Genomic DNA, 26,008 nt, shown 5'->3' on the forward strand with positions numbered 1-26,008 from the left:
ACCCATTTCAGGCGCTGCTTCCAGACCTTGGGCCCAAGAAGAAGGTGAGCAAAGGATGTTTCCTGGCCTGATGAAGTGACGGGCTACCCAGAGGGAGCCCCAGATCCAGGGCGAACCCACTGCGTGCGCTCCACGGGCTCCAGTCCTTCCGGGACACCCACATCCATCTCGCCAGCAGGTAGAGCCCAGCCATCGGGGTGGAGGGGGGGCCCAGGCCAGGCCGGGCTCCGGAGGGGTGGGTCACGTGCTGGCGGGGAGGGGGGGGCCGGCTGACGTGTCTGGGGTCAGCCTCCTCCTCTGACGTCCTCCCTTCCCTCCTCCTCCCCTGCCCGCCCCTCTGCCGGCGGACGCCGCCGGCTCCGGTGGGGGGGGATCAGAGCGGCGGCGGGCGGCGGGACGGGGCCTCGCGGGCGCGGGCAGCGGGCGGGCGGGCACCGCGGGCGCGGGCAGCGGGCACCATGGTTCTGTCGGTGCCCGTGATCGCGCTGGGCGCCACGCTGGGCACGGCCACCAGCATCCTCGCGCTGTGCGGGGTCACCTGCCTGTGCCGGCACCTGCACCCCAAGAAGGGGCTGCAGCCGCGGGACCGGGAGCCCGACCCCGAGAAGCCTAGGCCGGGCGTGCTCGGGGCCGCCCAACAGGTGAGCGTCGGCGCCCGTGCGCGCCTGGTGGGGTCGCCGGAGTCTGGGCGAGGACGCGGGGCGAGGGCGGTGGGGACACGGGGGCCGCGGGGCGCGGCGGACTCCATCAGGGGTTCGGAAGGCCTGGGCGAGGGCCGTGGAGGAGAATTGGGGGTGATGGGGTGAGGGAGGCTTGGGTAGGATGGGCCTGATGGGGTGCGCGGGCTGGAGGAGGAGGAAGGGGGAGGGGACGGAGGGAGGGGAGCAGGAAGGGCAGAGGAAGGGGGGGAAGGAGGGGGAAAGGCTGTGACCCTAACGGGCCCTGGAAAGGGATGTGGGGGAGAGGGGCGGGGGGGGGGACTGCGGTTGGGGCGATGGTGAGCCAGGTGGGGGAGAAGCTTTGCTCCCGATTCCAATCAGGGTGCAGGGCGGTGGAGGTCGGCCAGAGAGGAGGGAGCTGGGGTAGGGTAGAGGAAAGGAGGGGGGTGTAGCTGGCTCCCCTCCCCCCACACATGGAGAGGGGCCCAGCAGCCAGCCGCTCCAGTTATGGGGGAGGGGGCTGTGGCAGCCACCTTGATGTCTCTGAAGATGTCCGCAGGGAACAGAAGGCTTTTATCCCTTCCATCTGCGCCTTCCCGAGCCCCTTGGGGGCAAAGCATGGGCTGGGATGTGAGGGGAGGGGGGAATACCCCCCTCAAGCTATGACCTCTATGATGCTTCTCAGCGGGGTGAAGTACCATCCCTGGAGAAACCTAAGTGGCTTGCTGGAGTGATTTGAGGAAGGTGTGTGAGGACGGCTTAGGCGACCCCTTCCTCCCCCCCCCCCACCGCCCTCTCTCAAGTCACCATAGATCTTAGGGTCCTGGGAGCCACACTGCTTACTGAATCCACCCTTTCCCTGCTGATGGTTCAGTAGCTTCCAGTGTGTGGACCTGTGTCCCTCACCACGCAGAGACAGCAGGAAGAAAACGGCACTTAGAATCCAAGGGAAGTGACATAGACCCTGGTAGAAAGGGGCTGACACTGGAGATGTGCCTGGGGGTCTATGTGGGAGAAGGGGCTCTCCCAGAACCAGGGGCCCTCCATGGAGGTGACGTGCTCCTATCGAGAAATTGTAGCCCACTGCCTTGAGTGCCTCAGCCTTCTCTCCTGCCCTGGACACCTGAGGGACAGATGGCCCCTGCTTGTGTTCAGTGGTGGCTCTCCAGGCGCTGTTTCCACCCACTTCCCAGAGTGCCACAGGGAAGCAGTGGGTAAGCCTGGCCTCCAGAATCCCTTCCAACCCCACGGCCGCCGTCTGTTAAACACACACCAGACTGAGGTTCTTCTCTGCCACCGTGCCAGGCTCTGTTCTAACAACCCACAGAAGAAGTTACAGGCTGATCAGAGACAGCCAGGGACGTGCCCAAGGCCACACAGAGAACGTCTGAGTTTTTTGGATCCTTGCTAGCAACTCTTCCACTCTATTCCCTCACCCAAAGCGTCCTGCCAAGCTCACTCCAGTGTCCCCTTCTGCAGTCTCAGTCCCTCTGGGTTTATCACCATTGTTCCAAGATACCATACTGTTTCTGTCCCTCTCTCTTCACCCACTGAATATCCCCACAGATGGCTTCTTCAGTTGAGGACCCTTGGAAATGACAGTTTTTCAGGGGAAGATTTTACTCTGTCTATATACTAAAGACACCTCCCCCAGTACACTCTCCATCACCATTCCTTCCAAACTCTGATAGCATTTGTTACAAACAGACATGACCTTTTCTATCCGCTTTCTCACATGGTCACTCCCAGTACCTGTTTAGCATCTGTGAGCTAGAAGGTGTCCTGAGAAATGTCTGACAAAGAAAGAGGTGTGCCACCATCCAGCTGGCCAGGATGAGATGATTTGTGAGTTAGCTCTTCACAACCCAGCACTACCTAAGTTAGAACACCAGGACGATGCATTGATACAGAATACCTGTCTGTCCATAGTTCCTCTCCTGGACCCTTGGGGAAGAGGAATCAGGCCTCCTGTGCTAGATGTATGGGTGTAAATGTAGTGACTGGAGATCTCACAATGGCTTGGTGGCCACTGTGCTCAGATTGGCTCAGCTCCTGACCCAGATAAAGCAAATAGAGGAAAGTCAACATGCTGATCCCAGAGGCAAAGGAGGTGGCAGGCAGGGTGGCAGTGGAGGGGTGTACATGGTACATGGGGACAAGAGGACCAGGGAAAGGCTCTCTGAAGATGTGCCCTAGAGAGGGAGGAGGGCAGTGAGGTGGAGAACAGACCTCTGGATGGTGTTGGTTCTCTGGTGGTTTCTGGGGCTTCTTTGCTCCACTGAGAATTTGGTGTTTATGGAGTAGAGAACCCCTGCTTGTCTCTATGCTTGTCTTGAGTACCAGCTCCGGTACCTTCATTCCGTCTGTCTGGCCACATGCAGCCTTTGAGAGAGGTGGCGATTCATTCTGTTATCCCTGGATCCTTTCTGACTCGGGCTGGATCTCAGAAGACACCCTATCGTCAGGCCAGTTCAGGAAGCATGGCTGCCATTACCGCTAGTGTGATCCAGTGGCTTGAGCAAGGACACGGGAAGGGAGGTGAATCCAGTGATTTGCAAGGGGCAACTGGACCTCCACCTTCCTTCCTTCAACTTTCTCATTCTGCCGCTCTTCTCTGAGAAGAAGCAGAATGGCTTCCCAGCCATTCTTGGGCCTTTCAGGTGAGATGGGCATTCAGGAGCGTCTGGCTGGGGGTGCTCCTGCTCCCTTCAAAGTGGGTCTCTCTCACCCCCTGTAAAACTGTCAAGAGGGATCTTCTCTGCCCACAGCTCAGGACCCTGAAGCCCCCTGCCTAGCAGGAGTTTGGATCTGTTCTCAGAATGCTTTTGCTTTGGGGTCCTGTTATTTTCTCCCCACATGGAATTTACGTGGTTGTGCATGGACCGTATCTGGATCAAGTTTGCAAGAGGTCTCCAGGGACCTGGGGCTGCCCTCTCATAACTAAGGAGTCATCAAAGGCTTTGATGAAGTCACTTGGCCCTCTGTGGTCATTGCACCTTCTCTCACCACACAGTCAACATCAACTTCGTTCTAACAAATGATAAAACCTTGTCTCTTCAATGGGGTTGGGATACAGAACCTGGTAGAGGGTTCCCAGTTGCTTTGTTTCTGTGGTATTGAGGTTTGAACTTGGGGACTTGGGCTTAATAGGAAGGCATTTGATCATGTGATCTATGTCTCTGGAACTTTTGACTTTAGTTGTTTCTCATTTAGTGTCTTGTGCTATTGCCTGGGACTGATCTTGGAATGTGATCCTCCAATCCACATGTTTGGCCTCATTTTATGTTGTTGGTTTGGTTTGGTTTGGTTTTTGTTTTGGGGGGAATCAAATTGGCCTTGGACTATCATCTTCTCAGCTCTACCTCCCAAGTAGCTGGGTTAACAGGAGTGAGCCACCGGGCCAAAGTCTTTGTGAAGTCGTGTAAATGTTAAATCTGTTTTCAACAATACCTATGGAGTAGAGTCTGTCTCCCCAAGGTCAAGAGTATGTCCTTCATGTTCTTTGTATGCCTGATAATTGTGGCATGGCTGGGTGAATGATAGCCCTTGAGTGCATTCTGAATAGCTCCTCACAAGGTGTGGGGCATTGAAGAGCAGGGAGGAGACACAGGAGGACTTACAGTTGAGGCCAATGTGGGGAGAAGGTTGAAGACTGAAGGGGGTGGATTGGGGCTCAGAGGGGTTCTATCTGGTCTTTGGTTCCTGGTCTTTTAGTGTGAGTGTTGATCATACTTGAGTATTCCCTTTGTGAAAATTCATCCAGCTTTTTATGATTTGTATACTTTTTTTTTCCTATGGAGTTATAATCAGTGAGGTTCTTTAGAAAAGAATCTATTGTAACTTACTGTTTGTGAATATAAATGAAGTATTAGGCCAGTATTTTTATGACAACTTTTTGATTATTCCAGAAGCTTAAGAGGCTCTCCTCTTGCTCTATTGTGAACTGCCTTCCAGGCTGTCTGGTTTTCATTGTTTCTCCTGTGACCACCTGCTGTGCCATAAAAGACTTGCCCTGGGGTCAGGGGACCCTGAGAATACCACACCTGTCCCCTTCCTGCTCTCCAGAGAGCACCCATCTCTAGTCTTTATTTTACCTGTGAGACAGACTGGCTGGGTGGAGCACAAGTACTGCATCTCACATTAATTCATTTGCTCATTAGAGGCTCTGGGCATTTAGTGTTATGGACAGCAGATATCTGCTCTTCCTAGGAGATGGGAAGACAGACAGCAAAGCAAGCAATTGCCATGAAGTGTGCCCTGGGGCCTTTCCCCTGCAGCCTGAGATGTGACTCTTCCTCTTGTTGTCCTGAGGGCCTCCTGTCTGTCACGGGTCATAGGAGGCAGCAAGACATGCCAACCCCATGCCAGGAACTGGGCTGCTGTAACGTCTCACCTCTGTGGAGCTTCCACTTTCTTGCCTTTTTTTCTCATTAGGGAAGTTTGTTTGTTTTTTACCTCAGTACCTAGGATATCTTTCATTTTATTTTATTTTATTTTGTCAGTTGTGGGGCTTGAACTCAAGGCCTGGCAGCTATCCTTGAGCTCTTTTGCTCATGGCTAGGACTCTACTTCTTTGAGCCACAGCTCCATTTTCAGTTTTCTGGTGATTCATTGGAGATAAAGAGTCTTATGGACTTTCTTGCCTAGGTTGGCTCAAATCTCAGCCTCTCTGAGTACCAAAATCTTAAACTCATCATCTTCTTGCCTCTGCCTTCCAAGTGCTGCGATTACAGGCATGTGCTACCAGACTCAGCTCAGACTTTCCCCTTCCCTCCCTCCCTCTTTTCCTTCCTTCCTTTCTTCTTTCCTCCCTTCCTCTTTCCTTCCCTTCCCTCCTGCTCTCCTTCTCCCCTTCCCCCTGCTTCCCTTCTTTTCTCTCTTGCTATTTATTTTGATTTTGGCCTGTTCGCTGGGGGTTGAACCCAGGTCTTCATATGCTAAGCACACGCTCTCCTGCGGAGCTACACCCCCAGCCCAGGTCTCAGCCTTTTAAACTATTTACTTCCCAGATTGCTATTAGTTGATCTTCTGCTGGGCAGACACTCCCATTTGTATGAACACCAGCAACGGAAGATCCATTTCATAGACTAGACAGTAACTTGGATAATACAGTTCATGAGATATGTGTGCTACTCACACTCACACTCACCCACATTCACTTTAATCCTCACAATAACCCCTATGAAATGTGGCTATTTGTTATTCCTTCTTCACAGATGAAAAGGAGTGAAGCAGAGAGAGCTTTAAGTAACTTGTTCCGTGGTACCACTGGGAATCAGGTTGAATGAGTCTGGATCCAGGCCATGTTTGTTTGTTGTTGTGGTTTTCTTTTTCTGGTTCATTGTAGGACTTGAACTTTGGGCCTGGCATTGTCCCTGAGCTCTTCAGCTCAAGATAGGCCATGTGGTTTTTTTTTGTTGTTTTTTTGACTACTGGGGTGGTACTCATCAAAATAAAATCCAAAAACCCAAAGCAATTGTTATTGGAACTGTCACCAGATGCAGGTAAGTGTTTGTGGAGTTTCCCTCTAAAAGTAGGGACTCTTCACTTAGACCATAACATAAGCATTTCTGGCTAGGAACAGGTGACAGCTGACACCTCTAATCCTAGCTACTCAGGAGGCTGAGATTTGAGGGTCACAGTTGGAAGCCAGACCCAGCAGGAAAATCCACAAGGCTATTAGACTCAATAACCTACTCAGAAAATGCTGCAAGTTTTACTGTGGCTCAAGTGGTAAAGAGCTAGCCTTGAGCACAAAGTTCAGGGACAGTGCCCAGGCCCTAGAGTTCAAGCCTCAGGACTTGCAAAAATAACTAATTAAGTAGACAAGTCACCGTGGTAAGAAAACTTGTCAGGGCTTTGTTGAGTAGACAAACAAGCAGGCAAGCAGAAAGGTAGGAGCGCACTCTAACAGAGCATGAGTGCTTTCCAAAGGAGAGAAAGATACCACACCACTCTTTGGCTATCAGTGGTATTCACATGATAAAGGAAGGGGGTCTGACTTCAAAGTTCTGTCAAGATAGGTGTGTCTTATCTTTGCTCTAATCACCCTTGGTGGCACACTTTTTGAGTTTCTGGATGTTTGGGGGGCATTTTTCCAGGTCAGAGTACATCCTGCCCTAAAATGGATGCTTATCCTTGAGATAAGGAAAGCATCCCTTCCTCTACATTTTGGGTGGGAGATTGCTTACGTTTTGAGGGAGTTTTTCTCTCAGGAAAGCATACATCCTACCAAACATGTTAATTTTGGGGATGAGAAACGCATCTGTCAGGAAGGAATGCATCCTGTTGCTTTTCTGTGGAGCATAGATGACACTTCTATGTTTCTAAACACCAAAGTTTCTGAGTTGCCTTCACTAACTCTCATTTTCCTCAATTGATCCTGCCTCATTGTTCCCTAAAATGACTTTGGTCCCTTAATTTTAAGGGAAATAGATAGGTGAATATCTTTTATATTTCCTCTGAGTTTGTGCTTTTGAATTCCTGCCAGTTGTTTACCAGGCCTCACTTTCCCTGATCTACCCTGCCTCAGAACCACTGTATTTCTCCAGATGTGAGCGCCAGTTCTTCTTTTGCCTGTCAGCCTCAGAAAACTCCTCCGACAAGGAGGCTTCTGTGTCTCCTTGTGGGTCTGACACGTTCTGCTCCAGGCCCTCCAGAGAAATTTTACACAGTAAACTTGTTTGGGCTGGTTGCTTAGCAACAGGGGAGCCAGTGTGCATTTATTATTATTTTTTATCATAAAATTAGCATAGACTATTTCAGGAAGATGAGCACACACTGACAATATTAGGTGAAAGAGGACAATGTGGCACCTTTGTCACTGTACCCTGTGTCCCTTCCAGGTCTGGACTGTCACATCTGATTACCTCCCCCAGAATGCCACCTTTGCTTCCTTACAGCTTAATGTCTTAACTTCTCTGTCAGAGCACAAATGAGGAATTTGCCTTTATGACTGATGTGTCCATGGCAGGGGGCACACATCTCCTCCAGATGTGGTTCATGAACAGCTGGTTTCACCGGACCACGGGCTGTTCTGACATTCTTGTACCAGTATTTGCCTGGTTCTTACCTTGATTCTCTTGGGTGTGTTTCCGAGTGGGATCCCCTACTCTCTTGCAGCCATGCTGTCTTCTCATAGAAGCACTGTAAGCTCCCCATCCCCCAGGAATGAGGGTTCCAGCTTCTCCTGCCCCTTCCCCTGCTCTTCTTGGTCTTGGTTGTGGGCCTCAGTCTTGCACTCAGGGCCTACATACTATCCCTGAGTCTTTTTTTTTTTTTTTGCCAGTCCTGGTGTTGGGCTCAGGGCCTGAGCTTTGTCCTTGGGTTTTCTCAAGGCTAGAGCTCCAGCACTTGAGCCTCAGCACCACTTCCAATTCTTTTCTATGTATGTGGTATTGAGGAATCGAACCCGGATCTTCATTCATGTTAGGCAAGCACTCTACCACTAGGCCAAACTCCCAGCATATCCCTGAGTCTTTTGCTCAAGGCTAGCACTCTACCACTTTGAACCATAGCATCACATCTGGTTTTCTGGTGGTTAAGTGGAGATGAGTCTCAGACTTTACTGCCCGGGCTGGCTTTGAACCATGATCCTCAGATCTCAGCCTCCTGAGTAGCTAGGATTACAAGTGTGAGCCACCAGTGCCAGGCTACTTCATTATTCTTTCCCTTATAACCATCTTAGTGGACATGAGAGACATGCTTTCTGGGTGTCTTTTATGCTTTCTATATTCAGATGTTTTAACTCATTTTAAAATTATTCCTATGCATGTATTCTGATATTCCTTTCCCCAGGTACCTAAGAAATATTTATTGAAAAGCAAAGTAAGTGACCACCTGCTGCTTCCCTCTCCAAATACCCTGCAGGTTGCCACATGCTCCTACCTTTTCTCCCATGCTTCAGCTGTGGGTTCTTGTTCTCTGAAGCAGCCTAGAAATAAAGGGAGGAATCACAGAAACTTGAACAGGAAAAGGTTTATTGCAAAGCATAAACCAAAGTCCATGCAGAAGAGCAAGTAGCAGACTAGAAACTACATTCTTATCCATTTAGGCTTCTGGTGGTAGGGTGGGAGAGGGAGAGTGCCTCCTTTTATTCCCTCATCTGAGTTGGAGACCATCCTGAAGACCTCTTGCTCCATTTGAATTAGGGCCAGGAACTCTTTTAAGCAGGCCCACAGGCAAGAGGTTTATTGGGTCATTTGAAATATAGAGAGGGGCTCAGCTGGGTTGGTGGGTAGTATTAGGTAGTTTTCCAGGAATTGAAGCCTTCCAGGGACTTCTGGGAAGGCTGGGTAGGGAGGACTGGTGAGCCTCCAGAACTGTTGATGGAGCCCCCAAGGACAGGGCCCAGCTGCAGTAAGGGTGCTGATGTGTTCTTCTCTGTCAATGGGGTTGGTCCCATGCCCATACTTGCCCCCAGAGCCCCCTGAGGTGGTATTTAGTACCTCTATGTTGCTTCCTCTGAATTACACTGCTGTGCTAGTTCCATGTCCAGTGTACCTTGTGTCACTGTGGGGTGGTGTGCATGCAGCCTCTTCACCCAGGACTTTGGCTAAGGTCTAATTCACTAAGCCAAGGGTTCCCACAGTTTGGACAATGCAAAGAGAATAGGGAGATACTCTGGGAAGTCGACTGGGGATTTGGATATTACAATTTTCCATGAATATTAATAGAACACCACTGACTGCCTTTGGAGACTTACCAGCCGTTACGTTTCCAGGAACGCATTAGAGTCAGGTAGTAAGGGTGCTTGAGGATATGAATAAGAGAAAAGGGCCAGGGCCCTGCGGGAATTCAGTGAGTGGGTCTGAGTCCACAGAATTGCCTGGCACAGACCCCAGGGCATTGTGATATACTTCATTGACTTCTCTGCCTGCTTCCACTCATTACCTTCAAGGCATCCCTTTGCTCCTTGGAAACAGTGCAGGATGAGCACAAAGCAGGAACTGTGGGGGCCTGAGTGGCTGAGCAATTACCCAGTATCTACATGGGGAGAAAGAGACCCTACACAGCTATCTCTGCTTGCAGCCATAGAAAAGAGCAGCAGGGAAGAGAGAAGGGCACTGAGTTAGCTTGCTGACCTCTGCCTCTATCTCTGGACAAGCATCCTGAGCTAGGAAGTTTGACCTGGCTGCTGATACAAGCATAGCAAGAGAGGTGTCCATTAGTTGAGGCAGGAGAGCAAAGACTTTACTCTTCCTATAGGGTGAAGAAGAGTGTCCTGGAAGAGAGGGTGTTTGAGGAAGAAGGGAAGATTAGAGAAGGAAGTTTGGTGAGGCTGGGAGAGATGCTGGCAGAGGCAGCTTCAAGGCCTCCAGTCTTTAGCTTTCCAGCCATCTGCATCTCACACAGTTTATCTTCTTCATAGAGCATCACCAAGGTTTTCAAATGCACTTCCATTTTCAGCCCAGTCTCTACATCTGGAAGGAGGGGGCTGGTGGGAGGAAGCACTCAGGAAATACTCTGATAAAGGCAGTAAAGCTGGTAATGTTACTTTGTGGGGTGTGTGTGTGTGTGTGTGTGTGCGCGCGCGCACGCATTTGCACGCTCCCTGAGCACTTCCCCTTAGATTTTCAAGGCTGGCAATCTACCCCCTGAACCACAACTCCATTTCCTGCACTTTGGTGACTAGTTGGGGATAAGAGTCTCACAGACTTTACTGCCTAGGCTGGCTTTGAACCATAGTCCTCAGACCTCAGACTCCTAAATAGGTAGGATGACAGGAATGAGCCATCAGCACCTGGCCGTTGTGATGTTACTTTAAGAAGAAACATCAGCCTGGGTTGAAGGACATTTTTTTTTTTTTTGCAGTCTGCAAATGCATCATCTAATGAGCGCTTGGAGCAGATGCTTGAAGCAGCCACATGACTGCCACCTTTTGTGTGGCACCCCAGAATACACACACACACACACACACACACACACACACACACACACACACACACATTCACGAGATAGGAATGAAAGGAGCCAAAGGAGAGCAAGGATCCTGACCTAATGCCATCTATCACCTTGTCTTGCATTCAAGTTCGGGTATCCACTAGTATTAGCATTAGCTTTCAACCTTGAAAGGACTGGCCACTGTTTAGGTGTGCCCCAACGATTCAGATGTGGGGAGCTTGCTCATCTGTGTAGCTGTAGTAAGAGGTGGTGACATTTTAAGAGGTAGGACCCAGTAGAAGGTCTTTAGGTCTTTGTTCTGAAAGGGTTGAAGCTATTCTGTGGGAGCCCAGGGAAATCTTCATGAGAGGGTCTCTAGAGAAGAATGGACCTGACTCTAAGCTACTCTCTAGCTTCTTGTCTTGCTCTATGGCCTGTCCCACTCCTGCATGGTGCCATTGTGATAGCTTCTGTTACAGGGGCCCTTGTGAGAGCTCAGAGAGGATGAGAGGATCCAGGTGATCCTTCCATTCTCAGGGAGGCAGGTAGGGGTAGGGGACAAACTGCATACTGAGAAAATACTGAATGAATCAAGCTGACAATGGCAGAGGAGTCAATAGCCTGTAAGCCTACAGTGTATGTGCTATGCAGCGCTACTGAAGCCATCTTTGCTTTAGAACTTTTCTAGATTTCCTTTGAAGAGGGCACCTTGGCTCTGTAACCTCAGAAACCCATGGTGCTGTCTGGCAGGGCCACTGGCACCTGGCCACTTGGCTTTTTGAGACTACTTTTAGGCCTAGGTGATGGTGGCTCAGGTCTATAGCCCTAGCTACTCAGAAGGCTGAGATCTGAGAATGGTGGTTCAAAGCCAGCCCAAGCAGGACAGTCCATGAGACTCTTATTTCCAATGAACTGCCAGAAACTTGGAAGTGCACTGTGGCTCAAAGTGGTAGAACGTTAACCTTGAACAAAAAAAGTTCAGAGATAGCACCCAGGCCCTGAGTTCCAGACCACACCCCTCAAAAAAAAAAAGTTTTAGAAAGTAGGGGTATGGCTTAGTGGTAGAGTACTTGCCTAGCACAGGGGTGGCTCTGGCTTCAATTTCTGTGGGTTTTTTTTTGCCAGTCTTGGGCTTAAGCTCAGGGCCTGAGCACTGTCCTTGGATTTTTCTCAAGGCTAGAACTCTACCACTTGAGCCTCAGCACCACTTCTGGCTTTTTCTAAGTATGTGGTACCAAGGAATTGAATCCGGGTCTTCTTGCATGCTAGGCAAGCACTCTACCACTAGGCCAAACTCCCTGCCTATCGCTAAAGAAAAAAAGGAAGATTACTATCTATACTTTCTTCTACTTATCTTTTTTATGTTTATATCAGAAATAACAAATCATTTTTTTCTTGCATATTAGTTTTTATCCATTGTTAGTGGCTAAATAAAACCGTGAGCTGGAAACACAGTGTCTCAGCTCAGGGGGAAACAAGTGTTTGATTGACTAGACATGTCTACCGTGAGCACACAGTCGAGGAGTTACATCAGCAGTGCTTCCTCCTGCCCACTTATGGACTGTCGTGCCTCTCCATGGGACAGAACCAATGCTGAGGGCAGGACTTACCATGGTATAAGAATTGAGTGAATCCATCATGGGCACCAAATGTGTGCTGGTTTCTGGTGGACTGAATAGCAATTTGGTGTAGAGAATAAAAGGAGAGTCCAGTGAGAGAGGCTCGGACCTATTTTGAAGCCACCCTGCAAGCTGGCCACTTGCTAAATCTGGGGTGGCTGTGGCTCTCTAGGCTTTCTCCCATCCCATGTGGTCTCTGCTCAGTCATCTCCAGGCTTCAAGAGTCTGTAAAACACACTGACAAGAGCTGTGCAAATGTGTAAAAAGAGGTATTGTTAAAGGGGTGACCTTGAAAGTCTCCAATCAATCTGTCTCTGAGTAAAAACAAAGCGATTTCAGCCTTTCCCCCGGCATTTGAAAGAAATTGGCACAATGACAGGGGCTGAAAATTATTACCTTAGAACAATCATCAATTAACTGAGCATGAAGGAATCAGAAAATCTCACAGCTGCTTTGGGAGAAGATTCTAAATTCAATTTTAAAGAAAGCAGACCAATCATCAACATTTTCAGCTTTCAGCGCCAACATAATTTTCTTAGGAAACCCAGCACGAAACCTACGACCATCACAAGTAAGAAATGGGGACAGAAATTTCTGAAGGATTCAAGTGAACACTGCTGGTCCATCCACCCAAAGAGGGGCTCCCCAGGCATCTCCCCACTTGTCTCTGTCTCCCCAACCTGTCTGCTCCCTTTTCCTCTGGGCCATGTGTGTAGTGGGAACCAACTGTATCTTGATTGCTGGCTTTGAATTAGTCATCTTATTTTCACACTGCCCTGTTGTGCCCCACCCCTCCCACATGCACACACACACTGTGTGTGTAAACAGGGATGAGCATCTGCAATGCTTTTGTCACATGGGGAAATGACCAGGCTAGAAGGATGGAGGTGAAGGCTAGGCCCCTTCACCCGGCCTGGCTTCACTCTACAACTGTCCTGACTTCAGACAGATACCAGCACACTGACTCTTCCATGCTTTGTTCTTTTCTAGGGCACCAGCATGTTAGGGCTCCAGATCCATCTCAGTATCTTATTAAGCTTGTGATATTGCACTAAAGCCCTCTGTGCCTCAGTTTCCTCTTCTGTAAAGCAAGGATAAACATGGTGCTGGCCCTACTGCATGTGATGTGATGAATGCTGGACGTGATCATTTGGGTTGGTGTTTTAAGTGTTCAGCTCCAGGGACCTAACTTCCCACCCTTCCATCCCAGACCGCTAGCCTCATTGTAATAGGGCTGATTTCATTCCCACCTAAAGCAGCCTTTTGGAGGCTTGCTGATTTTGTGTTCTGTGCACTGGAAATGTCCACCTGAAAGGACAATAATTAGACAGTGACGTTCCTATGGCTTGGAGATGAAATAAATGACAAACAAATGGCTGAATGAATGACTTAGGGCTGAGGCCTTGGCCTGAGACTGGCCGTCATTCCAGCGGTGTCAGTTTTACAGGGGCAGCAGAGGCTCCTTCACTGGGCTGACAGCCGCTGACCCTTCCACCGAGTCTCCTAGTCTGTTGCACTGATAGAGTAGGGAGGGGGGAAACCCGAGGTAAGGGTGGGTCCTGGGTCTACCACAGATGAGTCTTTGGAAGTCACAGAAGAGGAGGCGATCTGGTCGCCATGGAAACACTGCTAGGAAATGAGCTGCTAGACCAGAAGACCAGCTACTGCACCAACGTAGCTTTACCCAGGCTTGCCTTGGGTGGCTGAGGGTAATGCGCTATCTGCATCTTGGGAGGCGGTGGGGATCCCAACTGGAAGAAGCTTCCTGCCACGCATACATTTCTCTCTCTACCTTCCTGGACCCGACTCCCCTAATCCAGGTGGCTGTGTGAGCCACCAGGATCTCCCCACGTGTCTCTCTGCAGGGCAGCTTGGTTTGGCAAGGGAGAGCAAGTGGGGGAGAACAAGGATGGCTAGCTGTAAGGTTTGAGCCATCAGATCTCAGAACTCACCTCTCCTCACATTCACATGTTCTGTGAAGGGACATATTCTGTCCATTGATGTATGTGTGGTCCAGTCATGGGGGAGGATGTCACATAGAGGGTGTGCCCTGGTTGGCGAGGGCAACTGTCACTGCAGAAGGGCTTTCTGCTCTCATTTGGCTCACTTTGGTTTGGTTTTGCTCCAAGTGAGTGCTCTGTGATGTGAGCCACAGCTCCACTTCTGTTACTTGCTGGTAACTGGAGATCAGAGTCTCACAGACTTTCCTGCCTGGGCTGGCTTTGAACCGTGATCCTTAGATCTCAGCCTCCTAAGTAGCTCGGTACAGGCACAGCGCACCATTTGTGGATCAATGTCAAGCAACCCTTGTGGGATGTAGCCAGCTAGCTTCTATGCCAAGAGCTCAACAGGGGTCACCTTATCTAACTCTCAACCCAGCTTAGAAGAGAAATGTAATCATTAGCCTTCCCATTTCTAGATGAAGAAATTGAACTCAGAGAGGGTAAGTATTCAAATTCAAGACCACACAGCAAATGACTGGATGAATGTGCCAGGTTATAACCAAGCTGTCTTATTTGAGTGATAGACTGACCAGTTGGCTGTATTTCAGACCCAGACTCTGCACCTTTAGTGTGCGCAGAGCCCAGAGTGACAGGCTCCCGTCCCTCTCAGTGTCAACAACAGCCTTTCCATTGCAAAACTAATCATATCACAGAAAGGTGGCCTGGCATCTTTGGTTGGGCTCCGAGTTTGTTTACAGATCATTAGCAATGCAATTAATTCTGCTTCCCTGACATCACCCATCAGGGGGAAAATCTGCCCACTTTAAGCTCTGTTGTACCAGGCTCAAGGTGGCACTTTATTATTAGATGGAGGCAGAGGCCACCTGCCCTGCCCTGCGCCATCTGTCTTGGTGACTTCAGGGGACCCTGGGTGACTCCTCAGGGAGCAGGAGAAGGGCTGAACAAGCAAGTCTGAGCCACCAAGTGCGTCGCCTCCTAAGTGGCTGCACCTCTCAGTGTCTTCTCCATCCAAGATTCCCTGGGGAAAAGCAAGAAGAGGAAGAAGATTCCTGTGACTGGCTTCTTGCTCACTGGAGTTAAATGGTCCTCTGAAAGATACTGAGGTTTTCTTCTCTTTTTTTTTTGGTCCATTGTGAGGCTTGAACTCAGGGCCTTTATGCTCTCCCTGAGGTTTTTGTGCTCAAGGCACAGTGGTGTTCTTCCACTTGGTGCCACAGCTCCACTTCCAGTTTCCTGGTGGTCCAGTGGAGATAAAGAATGTCACAGGCTTTCCTGCCCAGCCTGGCTTCAAACTTCAATCCTCAGATCTCAGCCTCTTGTGTAGCTAGCCACTCACCTGTAATCCCCACATTCAGAAGCAGGGGGATGTAGAGTTTTAGATCAGTTTAAACAAAAAGGCAGGACCTTATCTCAGGGAAAACAAACAAAAACCAAAAGAAACAAAGTAACAGTGAAAAGAAAACAGACCAAAATCAGTCAAGCTAGAGTAAATCAGGAACTAAACCCAGACCTCCTCTAAAAATGACTGCGCTGGGATAACATCAAATATAAACACACACAAAATCCCCTAAACTCCTGAACTGTCCTCAGTTGTGGTTCCAATAAGTGGTAGACGGTCAACTCCAAGCCAGTGAGAAAGAAAACATGGACTGTGTTTAGCCTTGCTGTTGAAGAGGGAAGGAGCTAAAGGAAGAACTCTCCCCACTCCCTCCCCCCATAAAACAATATTAGATTGTCAGTGGCACTGCCATGGACGGACAGATGGATGGACAAAAGGATGGGGAAAGCAATGGATGCTTGAGTGACTCATGCATGAAAATGGCAGGTGACAGCCAGCAGGAATTCCCATTTTCCTAAGGAGCATGATTTGTATTTGCAGCTCAACATTAAGAAATCCACCGAGCCTGTCCAGCCTCGAGCCCTCCTCAAATTCCCAGACATCTACGGCCCCAGGCCATCTGTGACGGCTCCAGAAGTGATCAACTATGCGGACTATAAACTAGGGAGCACCGAGGAGCCTGCTGTGTCCACCAGCTCCCAAGCCCCGAGTGACAGCCGCCTCAAGAAGCAGGTCACAGAGGAGCTGTTTATCCTTCCACAGAATGGTAAGGAACGGTTAGTGTGTTCTAGGGATGCCATTGCTTGGCCTGGCTCTGCTGGTGTGGACATTGGGCAGGCCAGAGGTCACAGGGCCCACTGAATGGTGTTACTCAGCTTTTGTTCAAGTCCTTTCCTCCAGGAAAAACAAGATTTCCTTTCAACTCATACAAGTTATAGGGTCCTGGTTAAAACCAGGGGCTTCAGAGTCCTAGGTAAAATTCTCTTCCCTTTGACAAATTTGCTATGTGACATCAATACTACTAGCTTCTCTGGGCCTCCATTTCTTCATCTGTAACATGGAATCATATTAGTACCTACAAGTTAGTATTATTGAAAGTGGAAGTAATATGTTGCCTATAAAACACATAAAAAGTGTGGCTAAAGCTGTGCAACAGGAGCTCCTGCTTATAATCCGTGTGATCCAAGGATCACCGTGTAAAGCCAGCCTGAGCAGAAAAGCCCATGAGACTTTTCTCCAATGAACCACTAGAAAATTGGAAGTGGAGCTGTGGCTTAAAGTGGTGGAGAGCTAGCCTTGAGTGGGATAGATCAAGGACAGAACCCAGGGTCTGAGTTCAAGTTCCACAACAACAACAACAAACCTCAAAAGGCATGGCTATTGTTTATATATTTCTATTTATGACCATAGATGTCTATCTGAAAGGGGACAGCATGGGGAGCATTTTAGAGAGACACATAAAGCCATGCGGACACCCATGATGTTGTTTAGGTTTTATTCTATGCCATTGGTGAGGGAGGTGGTAGTGTAGAAACATCCTACCAGCTTTGGCATTGACCTTATCTTGAATGTCTTCTGACCTGGGTTCAACTGGACTCATGCCGGCTACTGGACAGGTACCCACTGTCCTGGCTCAGAAGCACAGTGGTCAGCTGGCATTTCTGGGACAGATTCAAGTCACACTACTGTGTGAACCAGTCCTGACTGACTTCAATGGGCTTTGCTCATTGACGCATTTTTTCCTCCCCCTTTTTGTTTTTCTACTAATGGAGTTTGAACTCAGGGTCATGCACTTGCTTTGCTTCCTTTGCTTGGATGGTTGATTGCACTCTAGCACTTGAACTATGACCGTCAGCCTAGCTGTTAGTTGGTTATTTTGGAGATGAGCTCTCACAGTTTCTATCCCAGCTGGCTTTAAACCTCAACCATCTAGAGCTCAGCCACTTGGATGGTTAGATTGAAGTCAGGCACCACAGGTATCACAGCCCATTTTTAAATAGACGAAAGGGACCCACTGAAGACATGAGGACTGCAAGGAGAACTGGTTCACCCAAGGATCCGTGGGGCCAGTCACTGCAGTCATGACCCCTTCTCCCATGAGTCCAAAGAAGTTCAAGGCTTGGAGGGCATCAAAGGGAAAGCTGGGTAATTTTTGTTTCCCTTCCTGTCAGGAAGGCACCAGCTTTAGTGTTGATCCATGGAAATCTCTTGTGAGTGGTGCCAGCCCCTGGGTCCTTCCTGATGAATGGATGGTAAGAGTCCACTTGCAGATGCTGACCTGAGCCCCAACAACCATAAGAGATCCAAGAGGAGAGGGGTTCTGTTCTGATGCTATAGGCTGACAGCTGCCTGAGAGCCGAGAGCCCCAGGACCCACTAAGATCCTTCTGCAGCTGCAGGTTGCAGGTGTCCAGGATGTCCTCAGGATGGAAGCCAATGAGGCCCCAGACACAGGTGCATCTCTTCACACTGGGACGTCCCCGCTGATCGGTTCCTCGGTTAGATAGATGCCTTAGGGACAATTTGGACTATTTGCAGGAGCTCCATAGTGAGACATTTGGAGGGCATTAATTGTTCTCTATAGTTGTACCCTTTGAATTTGTTCTGAGAACCAGAGTCTAATTCTAGTTTGCTTCAACGGACACCTGCTGTTAACTACAGCAGTTAACGACATTAACTACGTAGCGATGGAGATTGTTGTTGTTTTGTTTTGTCAGTTGTGGGGCCTGCATTTAGGGCCTAGGCCTTGTCCCTGAGCCTTTTTGTGCTCAGGGCTAGCATTCTATCACTAGAGCCACAGTGCCATGTCCAGTTTTTGAGTGTTCAGTTGGAGATAAAGAGTCTCACCAACTTTCCTGCCCAGGCTGGCTTTGAACTGTGATCCTCAGATCTCAGCCTCTTGACTAGCTAGGATTACAGCTGTGAGCCACAGGTGTCCAACTGCTACTGTAGCCTTTAATTGTTTTATTATGTTTGATTCCTGAGAATCTTGGGTGCCTGTTCAGGAGAGGGGCAGAGAGAGTAACACTGCTAGTTTTTAGGAACTTCCAAATTAAAGATGAGATCATCTAGTCAATCAGTAAGTATTGAGTATATAGTAAATACACAGTTACCAGCGAGGCACTGTTGGTAGCTCACACCTGTACTCATAGCTACATAGGTGGCTGAGATCTGAAGACAGGTTCAAAGCCAGCCCAGGAAAGAAAAGTCCATGAGACTCCAAGTGGAGACATGACTTAAGCGAAGAGCATAACCTTGTGCACAAAAGTGCAGAGACAGTGTCCAGGCCCTGTGTTCAAGCCTCAGTATTGGCAGACACAGACACAGACACAGACACAGACACAGACACACACACACACACACACACACACACACACACACACACTTTTGCCTTCATCCTGGTGTCCACTCCTGACTTGCTCTTCAAGGTCTATTCAAGGTCTGTTTCTGGGAAGCAGGAGGTGGTGACACTAGGTATCAGTTAGGGGCAGCCATGCTCACCAGAGCCACACAGACTGGGACAGCTTCTCTTTCTGAGAGCACTTACCATGAGCCAGGCCCTGGATTAGAAACCTCCCCTGCCTTTGTTCACTTCATGCTTACAGTGACTGTAGAAAAGAGGAACTCTTAACTTCTTCATCATAAAGATGAGGAAAGCGAGGTCCAGAGAGGTGCAGCACCACACAGATATTATGTAGCATCTCATGTCTGCCCACATCTTGACCACTGGGCTCTGACATCCTTTGAGACCCAGACCCCAGTGGCCCTGGTATGGCCACTGACTAGGGTTGTTTGGGTTTGTGGCTTAGGTGGCTGCTATGGGAAGAGTGTGACAAGGAACTCAGTGATGAGCTCTGCCTGTCTTACAGGAGTTGTGGAGGACGTCTGTGTCATGGAGACATGGAACCCAGAGAAGGCTGCCAGCTGGAACCAGGCCCCGAAACTCCACTACTGTCTGGACTACGACCAGCAGAAGGCTGAGCTGTTTGTGACTCACCTGGAAGGTACTTCTCTGCTATTGATTTTCAGGTGGATGCGAGATTCATAAAATACAAGAATTGATTTTTCTCCCTAACCATGCAAAATGAGGATTCGTATACTTTTATTTTAGATGCCAGTCTTGGGGCTTGGCTCTTTCACTCAAGGCATGTAATGCTTTACCACTTGAGCCACAGCTCCACTTTCTGGCTTTTTGCTGATTAACTGGAGATAAGAGTCTCATGGACTTTCCCATCTGGGCTGGCTTTGAACCCTGATCCTTAGATTTCACCTGCCTAGGATGATAGCTGTGAATCACTGGCTTCCAGCAGAATGGGGATTCTTGATTGGTAGACATCGCTCATCCCAATGACAATTTGAGGAGCAGGCCCCTTCCACCTGTATTGCTACTCCTACCTCAGCATCCTGTTACCACTGTCCACAAGTGGATGAAGGGATAGAAGCATAAGAGGGCACAGCTGCTCCCTAATAGTCTAAACTGGACATGGCATATGTCACTTTTGCTCACATCCCATTGGCTAGAACCCAGTCATATGCAAAAGAGCTTGGGAATTGGGGCCTAGTGAGCTGCCCAGGAAGAAGGGAAATAAGCTCTTTGTGTATATATATATATATATATATATATATATATATATATATATGCTGGACAAGAGGATTTTGAGAAAGTCAGAACCAGGTCGTCTTTCTGAGGGGCTGGGATGTTCTTTGAATTACTCGCCTGACAATTCACTTTACCATCAACGATTAAAGCCAAGACTTTGCAGAGCAATGAGGGCTGGCTGTGGCACCAGATAAGTTAGATTTCTGTGGCTGATTTTCTTTTGCTTCAGTGTTAGCTTTCTACCACTGGGACCAAATGCCCGAGGAAATTAAAAAGAGAAAAGGTATATGTTGGCTCATAGTATTAGAAGTTTCTGCCTGTGATTGCTGGACATGGGAAGAGAAATAGAAATAGCCAACAGAAATATTGGCTGGAGTCCCAATATCTCCTTCAAGGTCCTATCCTTTCCCTGGGATTATGAAAGTGCTGTCACCGCTGGGTGTGGTGGCTCACTCCTATAATCTTAGCTACTCAGGAGTCTGAGATCTGAGGATCAAGGTTCAAAGCCAGCCTGGGCACAGAAGGACTTGAAGCTTATCTTCAATTAATCTCTAGGAAACGGAAAGTGGGGCTTGGCTCAAGGGTAGGGTGGTAGCCTTGAGCTGAAGAGCTCAGTGACAGCACCCAGGCTGAGTTCAAGCCCCATGACCCACAGAAAGAAAGAAAGAAAGAAAGAAAGAAAGAAAGAAAGAAAGAAAGAAAGAAAGAAAGAAAGAAAGAAAGAAGAAAGAAAGGCAGAGAGAGAGAGAGAGAGAGAGAGAGAGAGAGAGAGAGAGAGAGGGAGAGAGAGAGAGAGGAAAGAAAGAAGGAAGGAAGGAAGGAAGAAGGGAAGGAAGGAAGGAAAGAAAGAAAGAAAGAAAGAAAGAAAGAAGGAAAGAAAGAAAGAAAGAAAGACAGAAAGAAAGAAAGAAAGAAAGCAAGAAAGAGAAAAGAAAATAAGAAAGAGAAAGAGCTGTCACCTCCTGACAGTACCCTGAGCTGGGGCACGAGTCCTTAGCCCAGAGACTCTGTAGGCATTTGCAATCCAGCTCCTCACAGTTTTGTCTTTGGTGCTGGAGTTGGAATCTGGGGCCTTACACATACTAAACATGTGTTTCGCCACTGAGCTACACCTCTAGGCTTTGGGCTCCTTTTCTTTTCTTTCCATTTTACTGTTTGTTTTAAAGATTTTTAAGCTCTTTCTTTTGCATTATCACACTTGGTCTTCAGCAAAGCTCCATTTTCCAGATTATGAAACTGAGTTGTGACAAGTCTTATGCATGGCTTGTCCAAAATGATTCCCACTCAGTGCTGGTAGAGGAAGCTCTTCCTGTGAAATGTCAACTCCCACTTGCTACATTTCCCACTGAGGTGCCAATCACCCAAGCTCCTCAGTGGGGCAGGGGGTAAGTCACACTGTGACTACACCTGCTAAGCGACTTGCCCAGGAGCCATAGCTTGGCCCTTCAGTGTTCCTCCATGACATCACACGGAGTAGTGTCTTTCTCTCTGCTGTAGCACTATGGAGGGAGGAGGGAAGGCTTTAAGAGCTGAGACTTAACTGGGTGCTGATGGCTCATGCCTGAACTCCTAGCTACTTAGGAGACTGAGATCTGAAGATAAACGTTCAAAGCCAGCCCAGGCAGCAAAGCCTGTGAAACTTTTACCTCCAATTAACCAACAGAAAATCAGAAGTGGAACTGTATCTCAAGGTAGGTGAGCATTACCCTTGAGCAAAAGAGCTCAAGGATAGCACCCAGGTGCTGAATTCAAACCCCACAGTGAGAGGGGGGTGGGGATGAATCCCAGTGGGAGGTCTTTAGGTCACTGTGACTATGTCCCTGAAGGGGACTATGGGTCCCTGGTCCTTCCTCTGATTCTTGTTTGCATTTGGGCCATCAATGAATAGTTTTGATTAGCTATTCACTTACACCATGACCAGCTGCCTGACTACAGGCTGAAAAAGTGGTGGGATCAACTGATCATGAAGTAGAAGATCCCAAATGGTAAGCCAGAATCAACGTCTTTTCTTTATAAGTTGATCCTCATGGGCTCTTGTGACAGTGATGGGAAGAACTGACAGGGCCCACATTATGACACATTGACTACACCCAGCCTCAGGCTCAGATTATACAACATCAATGGGAGAGCAGCCAAGTGATTCACACCACAAGTGGCAGTGTGGTAAATATACAAAGCACAGAACCTATGAGTCATAGTGTCCCCAGTGGCACTAATGAAGGTGGAGGCATCCTGGGCCCTGGTGCTTGGGGAAATTGCAGAGTCTTCCATCAAAAGGGCTCCAGGAAGCAGTGATTCTTATCACAGTCTCTAAGGAAGGTGGAGGGTGAGGTATACTGACAGTCGCTCAGGTGATCTCTCCCCTGTTCTCCCCTTCTTCCTTTTCTTTGTTTTTGTTTTTGGCAGTCTTGACTCAGAGCCTTCAACTTTCACATTGCTTGCTCACTTGGCCATTGCTTTATCATTTTGGCTGTGCTTCCTGTCCAGCTTTCTGCTGATTCATTAGAGAGCGAGTCTCCTAGACTTTTTTTTTTTTTACCTAGACTGCCTCAAATTGCCATCCCCTTTATCTTAGCCCCCCAAGTAGCTGGGAATTACTGGTGTGACCCACCTGCACCTGATTAATCTCCTGTTTCTAAATGCCTTGCTACAGCGCTGCTCCCAGAGGCCTTAGGTTGTTGCCCAGGGATCTTTCAACATGTAAAACCATTACTCTTTAGCTGGATTCTACAGCCCTGATCCAGGAAATGGTTCACCTGAGTTCCCTTGTCCCTTGGTCTGCAGCTGTGACCAGTGACCACGAAGGAGGCTGTGACTGCTATGTCCAAGGCAGTGTGGCCATCAAGACGGGCTCTGTGGAGGCGCAGACGGCCCTGAAGAAGCGGCAGCTGCACACCACCTGGGAGGAGGGCCTGGCGCTGCCCCTGGCAGAGGAGGAGCTCCCCACAGCCATCCTGACGCTCACCCTGAGGACCTGTGACCGCTTCTCCCGCCACAGTGTGGCTGGGGAGCTCCGCCTGGGCCTGGATGGGGTGTCCGTGCCTCTGGGGGTGGCACAGTGGGGTGAGCTGAAGACTTCCACCAAGGTAAGTTTGCCTTGAGGCTGGAAGGCCAGAGCCAGCTGGTACACTGCAGGAGGGGAGAGCTCCAGGCTAGGCAGAGAGGCCATCCTAGAGCAGAGCCAAGATTCCTAATGCCTGCGCTCGCAAGAGGACCTCCTGCTTGCTGCACAGACGCCCTTACTGTCATGTGGGGTGTATGCTCATGGGTTCCCATGCTCAGGTTGTATGGTTCCTACTGAAACCCAGTACTGTCTTTGTGTACCTACTGTATGCAGGCCTTACAGGAATGAGTACAGGGGGAGAGAGGGAAGGTGGGTGGGTGGGTGGGTGGGTAGAATCCTTCTGTTTGTAGAATTTCTAGACCAAGGGGCTAGGAGTGTGACCTAGTGGTAGAGTGCCTGACTAGCATGCGCAAAGCCCTGGGTTCGATTCCTCAGTACCATGTACGCAGAAAAAGTCAGAAGTGGTGCTATGGTTCAAGCGATAGAGCACTAGCCTTGAGAAAGCTCAAGAACAGTACTTAGGCCCTAAGTTCAAGCCCCAGGGCTGGCAAAAAAAAATTCCAAGCCAACAGGTGATCTGATACAGCTCACAGTGACAAGGACAAACGTGCTGAGCCTTGAAATACCCAAGAGGAACCTTGTCCAAAAGGCACTTGAAGAATTCTAGAAGGCCTGCTGGGTGAATGGTTTTTACTGGCTCTGATGGAGCCGCCTGGCCTGGGGGTGGACCAGAGCCCCATGCTCTAGGCTGACACTCATTCTGGATGATTCCTCTTGCCCTCAAGGTTGTGAGGGGCAGATTCTGTGGTGACACCACACTATTGAGAAAAGGGGTCCTGAGAGCAATTCCTCATCTAACCCCCTCTGCTGGCCAGGTCAGCAAGGGTCTGAGGAAGGCATGTGTGGGGTGTGGGGCCTCCAGTGGCCAGCTGTGTAGAGATGGTCTAGAGATTTTCTGCTGGAGCCTTCACAGGGGGCATTTGCAGTGTCCTGGGCTGAAGTCATCAATCCAGCCATCAGGGTGGTGTTTCTGAGCCTCCCTGTATCTCAGTGGTGACACTCAGGACTTTAGCTGAGTTTCCACACACACACACCCCTTCGCCCCTATTTTCCCATCAACCACACGGGGATGAGGGTCACCCATCCCAGTTATAGACTGAGCCCACCCAGATCACTCTGCCAGAGTTCAGCCTTGAAGCCAGACCACGCTGAGTCTAAATCCTGTACTACTTAGTCAACTTGACAAGCAAGACTCATGACTGGTGGGGGACTCACCTCCTAACATTTAGATTGCCAGATTGTAGGAAGGGAGAAAACAAATCCCTGGGGATTTGAATTCAGGGCCTTCTGCTTTCTAGGAAGGTACTCTACCACTTGATCAATGCCTCTAGCTCTTCTTTACCTTACTTTTTAAGGAGCACCTTGAGTTTATGCCTGGCTGACCTGGACCACTCTCCTCCTATTTCTACTTCCTGCATAGCTGTGATGACAGATGGTGTCACTGAGCTTAACTTTTTATTGGAATGGCTGAAATCAGATTTTCTGTTCCCATCCCCAACCTGGCCTCAGACTAAGATCTGCCCAATCTCTTGCCTCCCAAGTAGTCAGTATTACAAGCTTGAGTTATGGTACCTAGCTATATCTGGTCCTCTTTTTGCCATCATTCCTTGTTCTGTGTTTCTTTCTCCATCTTTGAAAGTTGCTAGGCAGCTCAAACATGCTTTTCCGATAGTGTGTGACTGGGGATTGAATCAGGCTGGGGTGTGTGGGGGTGTGGCTTGGGGGGAGAACTGCAGCTTGGGTTTCTTATATTAGTACACTGGTTTTGAAGGAGTAGAGGTTCCCCTCTGGGGCTTAAGGCTTGAATGGTCTCAGTAGGGTTCTAATGCAGCAGTCTCAGTCACCTCGATGACTTTCGGATCCCTTCCATTCACCCAGGGAAACCTTATTCTGCATTTCCCACAAATCCCTCACCTAGCTGCTACCATGTGCTAGGCACCATGCCAGGAGCTGGGGACCCAGTCATCTCTACCTGAGCCTTGCCCTGGAAGCGCACCCATCCTCATGACTCCTCATTTTCTCTGCAGCTGTCACTGCTCCAAAAATATCCAGTCACATCCACCTCCCCAAATGGTGTGTTAGGCAGGAGGGAGCCCCAGGCCCAGACAAGGTTTCTCAGTGGGGTGGAGGTAGGGGCTGATTGAAACTGGGGGAGAGAGTGGGGTGATGCCAATGGTACACCCAGAAGTGTTTCTTCTGCAGGCTCCAGCGAGTTAACAGAGCTGCTGCAGTGTCCTTGTTCTAGACGGAAAACACTCAGCCCACAGTGGCATGTGCGTCATCAGGGACCAGAGCACACTCCACTTCCAGGGCAGCCTCGAATGATTCACTGAGAAGCATAGGAAGGGGAGAGGGACTGCCCGGGAGAGGAAGGAGGAAGAAGGGTTATTCTTGTGGGCAGGTATTTTAAGCTATTGCATTATCTGCTCTCAGCACTGTAGCTGTAATAGGCAGGGCTGGCCCAGGTGCTCTCCCTACACATCCACAAGGAGCCCCTGGAGAGAGATAGGTGTAGTCTCCCCTTAGTCTGGGGGAAGCGAGTAGAGGTCTCAAACCTAACCCTTGTGTGGTCACAGTTAAGGCCAGTCATAGACCCAATATTGATAAATGGTAAGTAGGTGTCCATTCCAGCTCTACCACCCTGCTGGCCACCAGTCCTCCACTTTCATGAATTCATTGTGAAATGAGAGTATGGGCAGAGCACTGCGTCTAGGGTTGCGTTTTGTTATTGTTATTTTGTGCTGGTACTGGGATTTGAACTTAGGGCCTCATGCTCTCACTTGGCAATTTTTGCTCAAGGTTGGTATTCTACCTCTTGAGCC

General features: G+C 49.2%; 1 protein-coding gene across 1 annotated transcript in view; it reads left to right on the plus strand.

Annotated features, from left to right (window-relative positions):
* The first annotated feature begins 373 nt into the window (after nt 1-373).
* The window catches only part of Syt13 (synaptotagmin 13), a 34,044-nt gene continuing 8,409 nt past the window's right edge, over nt 374-26,008 (plus strand). Inside the window, exons 1-4 of the mRNA XM_090347852.1 lie at nt 374-641; nt 16,004-16,229; nt 19,332-19,466; nt 22,847-23,148. Coding sequence (XP_090203978.1) covers nt 459-641; nt 16,004-16,229; nt 19,332-19,466; nt 22,847-23,148 — 846 coding nt within the window. The 5' untranslated portion in view covers nt 374-458. The remainder of the gene's footprint in view (nt 642-16,003; nt 16,230-19,331; nt 19,467-22,846; nt 23,149-26,008) is intronic.

This window comes from Megascapheus bottae, chromosome 16 (assembly GCF_031878675.1).
Source record: "Megascapheus bottae isolate mThoBot1 chromosome 16, mThoBot2.hap1, whole genome shotgun sequence".
Taxonomy (NCBI): Eukaryota; Metazoa; Chordata; class Mammalia; order Rodentia; family Geomyidae; genus Megascapheus; species Megascapheus bottae.